The 11,173-nt window shown below is 47.1% G+C and overlaps 1 protein-coding gene across 1 annotated transcript; it reads left to right on the forward strand.

The window, feature by feature from the left end:
- Positions 1 to 625: 625 nt before the first annotated feature.
- Positions 626 to 5,191, forward strand: LOC119307448 (light-inducible protein CPRF2-like). Its single transcript, XM_037583524.1, has 6 exons — positions 626 to 950; positions 1,939 to 2,026; positions 2,665 to 2,785; positions 3,343 to 3,418; positions 3,497 to 3,622; positions 4,695 to 5,191. Exons 1-6 carry the CDS (start codon positions 825 to 827, stop codon positions 5,052 to 5,054), a joined length of 897 nt encoding a protein of 298 aa, XP_037439421.1. The 5' UTR covers positions 626 to 824; the 3' UTR covers positions 5,055 to 5,191.
- Positions 5,192 to 11,173: the final 5,982 nt, after the last annotated feature.

The raw sequence follows: 11,173 nt of genomic DNA on the forward strand, positions 1-11,173 counted from the left end.
TCTGGCCCGCGCCTGACCACCCGCGCGAGGGGACGAAGGAGGCCCCGCCGCCGCCTGCGCAGACCGGGCTTCGCCCGGCCACGCCCTCCAGCGGCGGCGAGGGGGAGTAGGGAGGGAGAGGGGCCGAGCGGAGGAGATCGGGGCGCCCTCCCCGGCCGCCTCGCGGGTGGCGGCGCGGGAGGGAGGGAGGGAGGGAGGGACCGGGATGCAATTGCTGCGTGGTGAGCACAAAGCGAACTATTCTTTCGCCTTTTACAATATTGCTTAACAAGTAATTTGTCTAGATCCCCTCCAAAGAAGTAACTTTTATAGAATACACTTACTCTAGCAATTAGTTGGGGTATGGATGTGTCCTCTTTCGGATCTTTATTAAGCTTTCTGAACATTAAGATTGCATGTGTCATGGATTTGGTCTTCGCCGCCACCCATGTTTGTGTCTAGCAATGTATTTTGAAGCGGAGCCAGTAAATTTCCATGAAAAACACACTGTGGTCCCCACACGAAAGATCTAAATTTTGTGGACAGGAGCGCGCCGGAGCGGATTCTGGCCACTTGGCTTGCAAGTAGGCTCCTGAGATCTTTTTTAGGGCGGAGAAGTGAAACACATGGACAGCGCCGCCGAGACAGCGACTCCCCGTCCCCTCCACCGCCGCTATAAACCCTCCCCCCTCGCCGCCTCCATCTCCACCATCCTTCTTGTTCCCAAGCTTCAGTTTTGCGATTCACTCGCTCCCAGTTCCCGCTGTCCCGGTGTAGTAATTCTTTGCCCTTGTGAATAGAACTGCTATTATCAAGGGTGGGAAAACAGAGCAGCTATTTAGAGAATGGAGTGCAGCGGCGACGAGGTGGTGGAGCTGAACTGTGCCCGCGCCGGCGGAGATCCCGGGGAGTACGCCGCGGTGCTGAAGAGGAAGCTGCAACTGTACTGCGCCGCCGTGGCCAAGACTATGGTACGGTCAATTCCTTTCTGGTCTGACTGAGTTTTAGGTCGATCTGGAGCGTTTCATAAAGCTCTACTAATTCCACCGCAGATCCCTCTTAGAAGAGTTGTCCAGCAATTTTTTGTTTACAAGAAAACACCACACGGATCTGCTTCAGTCTTTTGAGTTCTGATGAACAACCTGACCAGTTCAGTTTTCCAAGTACAATTGCCTTACTGGCCGAATTGCTGCTATACTAATGCGCTAGATTTGTTACTGTTATAATTTACATGAAAATTGTACCAGTTGAGTATTATTCTCTGGCCAGGAATCCGCACGAAACAAAAATGATAATGATGTGCCTCTTATTTCTGAATGAAGGCGAGGGGAGAAGAATCCTAGTTTCCTTGATTCTCAGGGGAATCTTGGTGCATAGGATAGGATCACAGTTGGTTTTAGTGTGACATACTGACATGTGACATGTAACATGTTTCTAGGAGGGTAGATGACTTGTTTCAACCACATATACAGATAATGAGTATATTCTGATGGAATATAGTCGACCACAGATGACTATATAATTAAATGATTTGATGTTGTCGGACAGTCTGAAACAATTGGGTTCTCCAATCTTTTTCATGTCTGATATGGAAAAAAAAGTATGTTCTGATATTTTACTGAGAGTGACACGCAAGCACGTAATGACATAATTCTTTGCTTTAATTCTCCTACACCATTCAATTCACGCTTTGTGCCTGTTAGTAGCCGATCGTAGATGAGTGGCTGAATCAATCGTCCCTAGTTTTCTACCATTTCATATCTCACATCAGTATTTCTCTTATCCACATTTACCCATTGATTCAATTGAAACTTACGGTTTATTATAATCGGTAACCGTCCGGGCGATATGTGTGATTTTGCATTCCTCATCAATCAAATTAGATTTTGCAGTGTGCTCTGCCAAATGCCATCTAAGTGTGATGTCCATGAGCTAATTTTGCCTGTAATTTGATTTCAGGAAGCTAAACCTCAAGAATCTTCTTTGAACTGCCTCAATTCACAAGCTTCGGACACTTCGCCATTGGTTTCTCAAGCTTCTTTTGATGGTATGTATGAACGAACTTCGATATTCACATTCATTTAAGTCCAAGTAACTTCGCAACAGGAAGTAATCAAAAGGCAGTAATTGACAAAGTACAGTTTAGGTTGACAGTATTCTGCAGTTCTGCTAGAGTGAATGTTATATATCAAATCCACCTCTGAACATTAGGTGCCTTTTTATTTGGTGCTCTCTGGCTTCTAGCACTCCTGAATCAGCAGAAGAGGCAAATGTCACTAGCAGTTTCTGTAGAGTAGGTTAACTGTTGTCCAGAGAATCCAGCAAAATGGGGAGAAATTTTCACTCTTGCTTTGGCAATATGGTGCCATGTTGACATGTCTGGAGAAAAGAGCTAAAATACATATAATATTGTTGAGATCAAATATGTAAAAGATGATAAATGGATATTTTGATCCCGTTTCATGGATGCTGAATACTGGCAATTGCATCAGAGAAGCATTCTTGTTGACACCAGTTTGCATTCTGACCATGTCTAGAGTCTAGACATATTTTCACATCATAGTATCTGTTTTAGAAGAGCACCTACAAGCGTGATACGGAACTAGGCATTTTTTGTACCATTAGAACTTCTAACTCTTGTGTGCATCCTCATTAAGCCTTTTTGTTATTTACTTCTGTGCATAGGTGACGGTACTGTTGTTCAAGGAAAGCCAGCTAATAGTTGTACATCAAAGGAGCAGTCAGATGATGATGATGGGGATCTCGAGGAAAATACAGACCCTGCCAGTGCCAAGCGCGTGAAGAGGTACTGCAGACTTTTTCTCATCACCATTATCTTCAACATGCAGTACAAAGCATCAACTTTAATCATTATAAGTTTCTAATGGTATCATGCGAACATTATGTTCTGCTGTCACCAGAAATTGTCATCCAGAAATATCTGCTTTCACCTTTTAACAATATTCAGTTATCTAGTTGGAAACAAATACTTGATAGTAATGGGGCAAGAAATTAGTTTATCTTGCAAGGATATAATATATCTTGATCTCTTTCCTTGCCCTACCAGTTGAATGGTTCAGGACAAGTGAAAAGGCAGAGGGTACCATAGAAGATCCAATCCCTCCAAACATATATGCTTGTGTGGTACCAGATTATTTTTTACACACCCAACATATTTCACTATAAAACTAGAAATGGCCTTGTTTTTTAAATTTAAACCAATCCCACCAAAGTCTCAAATAGCAGGAGGCTGTAGTTTCGTACTTGGTTAGTTTCAAGTAAATTCCTTACCATTGTGCCATGTTGGAAAACTAGTGCAATGTTTGCCATGCTGAATTTTCTCTGTTTTAATTCTATGATCAGGATGCTGTCAAATCGAGAATCTGCCAGGAGGTCAAGGAAAAGGAAGCAAGCCCACCAAAATGATATAGAATCACAGGTTTGAAATTGTGCCTAACGATGTTTGAAACTCAACTGAAGTTAGGCCGGCCATGCTAATTACTGCACTGTCATCTAGGTTACCCAGTTAAGAGCTGATAATGCATCTTTGCTAAAGCGCCTGACTGACATGACTCAGAAATACAAGGAAGCTTTCCTTGGCAACAGGAATCTTACAGTTGATATTGAGACTATGAGGAGAAAGGTATATCCTTCTCTTGATAACTCTTAACTGCATCCTGCAACCTGCTGTAACTATTTGAAGGTCTGTGCTAGTGAATCTGTTGATTATAGCCATGGCATAATATTGTGCATCATATGTGTCATTACTAGTTACTTTTTTAGGCTCTGCACAGACCATGGTTGATGTGCTTTCTTTTCTTTGGAGAACCCATGCATGGCAATTAAAGCGATCTGGGATTTGACATTCCTTGTTTAGCATCATTTGTAACTTCCTATTCCTAACTGTACTATTAAAGATTACATTGCCATTTTGGGTTTGAGTTTGCCATTCTCATAAGGAGGCAGGCAGGTACTATCCTCTTCCATTAGTGAACAAGGAGTAGTTTAGTTCTATGTTTCACTCTCTTCTATTCTTTTAATTTTTTGGTGTCAAGAATAACAATGTTTTCTTACAGGTGTGGGTGTTGTAAAAACGAAACAAAATATAAAAAAGCGCTCATACCATGTTGCAATGCTCAGAGAGTGTGTCTCATTAAGCCTGTGGTTTTGGTCCTTATGGGAGGGTGTTCTGTCTCATACCGCACCTGAGGAGTCCAAACAGGCACAATCATACATACATTTGTTAATGCTTGTGTGTGAGTACATGCCAAACTCTGTATTTATGTCTTGGTAAAGGTGTTTCTAGAACATCCATTTTACAGCCATTACTTGTTGTCTTTTCTCTGCAAACACCAGGCATATTTCAATATTGTATTCACAAACATGTATATACAGAAACTTATGTTTTCTAAATCAGACGTATGTTACCCCTATGTGTATAAACTGTTTTTTTTCTTTCCAAAACGTTGGCAGTAGCTTATACTTAGATTCTACAAAAATAGTCTAGATGAGGTGCTATGTATAAGCTGTTTTTTTTCTCTTTCCAAAACGTTGGCAGTAGCTAATACTTAGATTCTACAAAAATAGTCGAGATGAGGTGCTAGTGAGATACAGCTTGCTTTATATTATCTGAAACAGGGTCAATAAACCAAATGTAACTAGTGCCATAATTTTCTTTTCTTTTCTATGTTAACAAAGTATGTACTTGTGTTCAGGTGAATATAGCTGAAGAAGCTGTCAGGAGAGTAACTGGGGCAAGCTTGATGTTCTCCACTACGTCAAACAGGGCGCCCTTGGCTTCATGTGTATCTGTTGCAGCTTCTGCTGATGCTGCTCCCGCAGAGGAAAGCATGAGCCATTTCCTCCAGGGTTTACTTGAAGACGATATGATCAAACATGACCTCTCAGAGGTAGCAACCCCTTTGCCCAATGGGGAAGAGATGACCTCAAGGCCGGCCCCTTTGCGACGCGTCGCGAGCCTGGAGAACCTGCAGAAGAGGATCCATAGAGATTCAGTGCACTCTGAGGACACGTCGATTTTCTCGGACCATGAAGTCCCTGCCAATGCTCAGTAACTGGATTGTGTAATTCTCCAGTGGGCTAAGTTTTGTCGTAAAGTATGGAGGCTGTGGCGTCCGTGTATATCTGGATGCTGAACTTTGTGTATACTATTTTGAAGGTAAATAACCTGCACTTCAGTCTTCTGATCCTACTGCTTCTTCGCGCTTCTCAGCCTTGTGAATATCGTGCACAGGCAGATAACTGTACTGCACATGTCAGTGATGAGCAGAACCGTGTTTTCCATTTGGTGAACCTTGTGATGGTACTGAGGAATTGTGCCTAAATTTTGAAAGGGCTGTTGAACTCTCTCACTGAACTCATTATATATGGGGAACTATTTGATCAGATCATGCCATAATTTTATGACAAATACAGTAATTTTTGGCGCCATAATTTCAGTTTGCACACCAAACAAACACAACAAAAACAAATCAGAAACTGAAAGTCGATTTGTATTATGGCATACAACACTGTATTTCAATTACCTTCAAAATAGTATACATGTTGAAGTCCAGCGAGAGCCCAGTAAATTTTGGTGTGTGTAAGACAATAAGCTTGGGGGAACCAACACAACCCTCTAGGGGTGGCTTATCTCATATATATAATGGGTGTGTTACAATAAGTACAATATACGTACATAAATACAGAAGCTATACATAGTCTAACACCCTCCCTCAATCTTAGCCACTTTCTAAAGAACTGAGAAGGGTAAGATTGCGCCCAGGGGCGGAGCCAGGCCCCAGGCACCTAGGGCCCTGGCCCGGGGCGTGGTTTTTTTTACTAGCTATTACCTAGGTAGATTTTCGTATAGGCCCGGGGTACAGCCAAATACGGACGAAGGCCCAGGCCTACTCGCTCACACTGATGAACGATCCACGCAGCTCTCGGCCACTGCACGCACGGACGGGCACAACCCATGCACGACCTAGATCGCAACCTCCAACGCTCGTGCGGTCGCGCCGCGCCGCCGCCTCCCTGCTCGGCTGTTCCAGTTCCGCCGTCGTCTTCTACCAGCCGTCATCCCGACCTCCCCAGTTCTGAGCACCCTGGTTGCTCGCCTAGTCCTGTCGGCCCGCGCGAGTGTGCGGCCCCAGCCCACGGCTGTTGGCTGCAGTCGTCATCCATCGTATGTCACTGGCCGCGCTCCCTGGGCCTCCTCAATCCCCAGCACGGCAGCACCCCTCGACCGATTCTGAAGCTCTGACCATGAAACAGGTATTTGAAGGAGAGCTCCCTTCGTTTCTGTTCGATTTTGGGCCACGTGTCATTTGATATGCCTTCCGTTGTGGGAATTCTAGCGTCAGTTTGCGTGTGTGATTCAAGGAACGGGAGAAGAGATGGGCGGCGACATGAAGCAGCCTTTCTCCCCCTTTACCGGCCTGTAAATTGGGTATGTATTGTTTTTTAAGGGATTGCACGTTTATTGTGGGGGAATGCTTGCGGAGCTTATGATTTTGCGGTGAAAATTTCTTGTTACTATCTATGTTCAGCAATGTGGTGTAGTACTGAGTACTCAATATGTTGTTTGTCTGGGTAATAAAACATCTGATATATAGAAACAAACGGGATAGCTATTTCAGTTACATTGGCCCGTCCTGTTCTTTATTGCTGTTGACATGTTTTATTAATTTTGTTGTATCATTAAGCATCGAGTTTAAATTCTAAATTTATTGTGCAATTGAACCATATTCAGTATGTTTCTTACGGAGTCTTTTCTAAGGTCCTTATGATGCTAAGTTTTTCCCCGCGCTGAAAAAAAAAATCTGGGCCCGGGTCTTGCACCAATCCTGGCTCCGCCACTGATTGCGCCTACAAGCCTCAAACTGTGGTAGAGGTAAAGGCTTAGTGAAGATGTCTGCAAGTTGATCCTTACAAGAGATGAACTTGATCTGGAGTTGCTTCTGCGACACACGTTCCCATACAAAGTGATAGTCAACTTCAATGTGTTTCGTTCGGGCATGAAATACCGGATTTGCAGAAAGGTATGTAGCACCGATGTTATCACACCAAAGGATAGGAGGCTGCGGTTGAGACAAACCCAACTCCTGAAGCAAAGACTGCACCCAGATAATCTCTGCAGTAGCATTAGCCACAGCCTTATACTCAGCTTCAGTACTACTACGTGACACAGTAGCCTGTTTCCGAGCACTCCAGGCGATCAAATTAGAGCCAAAGAACACAACATAACCCCCCGTGGATCGCCTGTCATCTGGGCTGCCAGCCCAATCTGCATCAGAGAAGGCCGAAAGAACCCAAGAGGAAGTCGGCCGAATATGCATCCCAAAGGTCACCGTGAACTGAACATAACGGAGAATGCATTTAACAGCAGCCCAATGAGTGTCTCTAGGAGCCTGAAGATACTGACAAACCCTATTAACAGCATAAGAGATATCTGGTCTCGTGATCGTCAAGTACTGAAGCCCACCAACAATGCTCCTGTACTCTGTGGCATCCGCAGGAGACAGAAGCTCACCATCAACAGCTGTGATCTTGTCGGTAGACGACATGGGTGTGGTAGTCGGTTTGCACTTCAGCATACCAGCTCGCTGCAACAAATCCAAGGAGTACTTCTTCTGCGTCAGAACAAGACCATCAGCACGAGAAGTGACCTCAACTCCAAGAAAGTAGTGAAGCTTCCCAAGATCTTTGACCGCAAAATCAGTACCAAGAGAGCAGACAAGAGCATCAGCAGCATACTGAGAAGAGCTGACAAGGATAATATCATCGACATATACCAAAAGATACATAGTGACTTGTGGCTTCTGTAGAAGGAATAATGAAGAGTCAGCAGTGGACGACACAAACCCATGAGCACGAAGGGCAGAGGCAAGGCGGGCATGCCAGGCACGAGGAGCTTGCTTCAAACCATAGAGTGCTTTAGTGAGACGACAGATATGGTCAGGATGATCAGGATCAGAAAAACCAGACGGCTGTTTCATATAAACCTCTTCCTCCAAGAATCCATGGAGAAAAGCATTCTGCACATCAAGTTGACGAAGTGACCAACCACGAGAAACAGCAAGAGAAAGAAGAAGCCGAATGGTGGTAGGCTTGACGACGGGACTGAAGGTGTCCTCATAGTCAAGACCATGGCGCTGCCGAAATCCTCGAGCAACAAGGCGCGCTTTGTAACGCTCAATAGATCCATCCGAATGCTTCTTCACTTTGAATACCCATTTGGAGTCAATAACATTGACCCGTGGTGGTGGAGGAACGAGAGTCCATGTCTTGTTACGAAGAAGAGCATGAAACTCCTGCTCCATAGCCTCTCGCCAATGAGGAACGCGCATGACAGCCTGATATGAGCGGGGCTCAGAAGACGGATCCGCAACAACAACAGCCAAACAAGCAGCCAACCAAGCAACAGTACCATCCTTACGTTCCTTGGGTCGAAAAATGCCACTGCGACTGCGTGTATGTGGTCGATACACAGGAGCCACCGAGGTCGACGGAGCAGCCGGCAATGGGCTGGAGGACGTCGATGTAGACGAGTCAGCCGGCGAGAGACTGATCATGGATGGCTCAGGTGACGAGGAGCCAGAAGCGGTGGCCTCGAGCGCGGTCGGCGTAGCAGGCCGGCCCATAGGCGATGCCAGCGAGGCAGGCGGAACGGCTGGCGACGCCGGCGTCACAGACCGAGCCGAGGGCGAGCCCGGCGGAGTGGGCCGAGGCACTGGCGAGGCCGGTGTCGCGGGCCGAGCCGCGGGCGAAGGCGGCGTGACGGGCCGAGCCGCAGACGACTCCGGCGTAGAAGGCCGAGCCACTGGAGACGCGGCGGGCGCTGGCGTAGCAGGCCGAGCAGTGGACAAGCTCGGCGCGACGAGCTCTTCGGGCGACCGTGCATCGGCACACGAATCGATGCCATGCAACGTCATAGGGCGATCGACGTGCCCATCAGAGGGCGGCGGTGATGATGGTGAATCCTCCAACAGCTCCAAGCGAGCCCCACGCCCGGTTCCTGCACCATGGTTAGGTAACAGCACAGGAGAGTATGCAACATCATCAAATTGGTCAGAGGCAACAGAGGATGAATGCAGAGATGGTGGTTCGGCAGTGGACACAGGAAGTTTGGCAAAGGGAAAAACATGCTCATCAAACACGACGTCCCGAGATATATAGACACGATTTGTGGGAACATGAAGACATTTGTAACCTTTATGAAGGGAGCTATAGCCAAGAAAAACACACTTCTTGGAACAGAACTCAAGCTTGCGCTTGTTATATGGACGAAGGTGCGGCCAGCAAGCACACCCAAAAACCTTGAAAAAGGTATAATCAGGTTGTTCATTAAGGAGAACCTCAATGGGAGTCTTCATGTTTAAAACACGAGTGGGAGTACGGTTTATGAGAAAGCATGCAGTGGTGAAAGCATCACTCCAAAACCGAAACGGAACAGATGCATGGGCCAAAAGAGTAAGACCAGCTTCAACAATGTGACGATGCTTACGTTCTACTGAACCATTCTGCTGATGTGTATGTGGACATGCTAAACGATGAGCTATCCCAAGCGACTGAAAGAAGGAGTTGAGGTTGCGATACTCGCCCCCAGTCCGACTGGACATGAACAATTTTGTGCTTGAGAAGGCATTCAACATGTTTTTGAAACTGAACAAAAATGTCAAACACATCAGATTTACGTTTAATAAGATAAAGCCAGGTAAAGCGACTATAAGCATCAACGAAACTGATATAGTAATTGTGACCACTGACAGAAGTCTGAGCAGGACCCCATACATCTGAAAACACAAGTTCTAAAGGATGTTTCACCTCACGACTGGACTCCGAAAAAGGAAGTTGATGACTCTTCCCCTGCTGACAAGCATCACACACTGCTACATCTTTATTACTAGACAGGCTAGGAAGCTCATGACGACGCAAAACATGACGAACAATAGGTGTGGCCGGGTGACCAAGACGAGCATGCCACTGTGACGGAGAGACCCGAACTCCACTGAAAACGCGGGCGACGCCAGGATGCTCCAGACGGTAGAGGCCCTGGCACAGCCGCCCAGTAAGAAGAATGTCCCTCGTGCCCCGATCCTTAATAAAAAGATCAAAAGGGTGAAATTCACAAAGCACATTATTATCACGTGTGAGTTTAGGAACTGAAAGAAGATTACGTGTCACAGATGGAACTCGAAGAACATTGCGAAGCTGAAGACTCCTATTGGCATGTCTAGTGAGAAGAGATGCTTGACCAATATGAGAGATGTGCATACCTGCTCCATTGCCGGTGTGGATCTTGTCGGAGCCATGATAGGGTTCACGAGTGTGAAGCTTCCCCATCTCGCTTGTCAGGTGCTCTGTCGCCCCAGAGTCCATGTACCAGTGTGGATCGATGGAGTAGGACTGAGTGTGTCCCTGTTGCTTCTGCGGCGCCGGACGATCAACCATGGCGACCTGACGGGCATTGTTGCGTGTATCCTTGCCGTCATTGCCAAGACCAAGGAAACTCCGCTGGAAGCGCTTGTGACACTTGGAGGCCCAGTGCCCATCGCGGCCACAAAGCTGACACACACGTGGACCGCCAGCCCCCGGTAATGTCGCAGTAGGAGGGGGGGCCGAGGCGGGCGGTGGTGGCAGCCCCAAAGGAGCCCGGGATGATGAAGAAGAGCGGCCACCCTTGGTGGCGGCGTTGGCCGAGAGGGAGCCATTGCCCCTGGAGCGGCGCGTCTCGACCCGTTGCTCAGTGAGAAGGAGGCGGGAAAAAACCTCGTGTGCCAGCATGGGTGTCGAGTTGCCCCGCTCGTTGATGATCTTGACTAAGGCATCATACTCCTCATCAAGACCATTGACAATAAACGAGTTGAACTCGGAGTCGGTGAGGGGCTGTCCAATGGAGGCCAACGTGTCAGCGAGGCCCTTGACCCTGTTGTAGAACTCAGTGGCAGTGGAGTCAAGCTTCTGACACTCGCCAAGCTGACGACGGAGTGCAGAGACACGGGCCTGAGACTGCGCCGCGAAGGTGCGCTCAAGGATGGTCCAGGCCTCATGAGACGTTTTCGCGAAAACAACAAGCCCGGCGACAGCCGGCGAGAGCGACCCCTGGATGGAGGAGAGGTTCGCCTGGTCCTGCCCCGTCCAGACGCGATGGGCCGGATTGTAGACTAGACCGTGCACGCTGTCCACCAGT

The sequence above is a fragment of the Triticum dicoccoides genome, chromosome 5B (assembly GCF_002162155.2).
Source record: "Triticum dicoccoides isolate Atlit2015 ecotype Zavitan chromosome 5B, WEW_v2.0, whole genome shotgun sequence".
Taxonomy (NCBI): Eukaryota; Viridiplantae; Streptophyta; class Magnoliopsida; order Poales; family Poaceae; genus Triticum; species Triticum dicoccoides.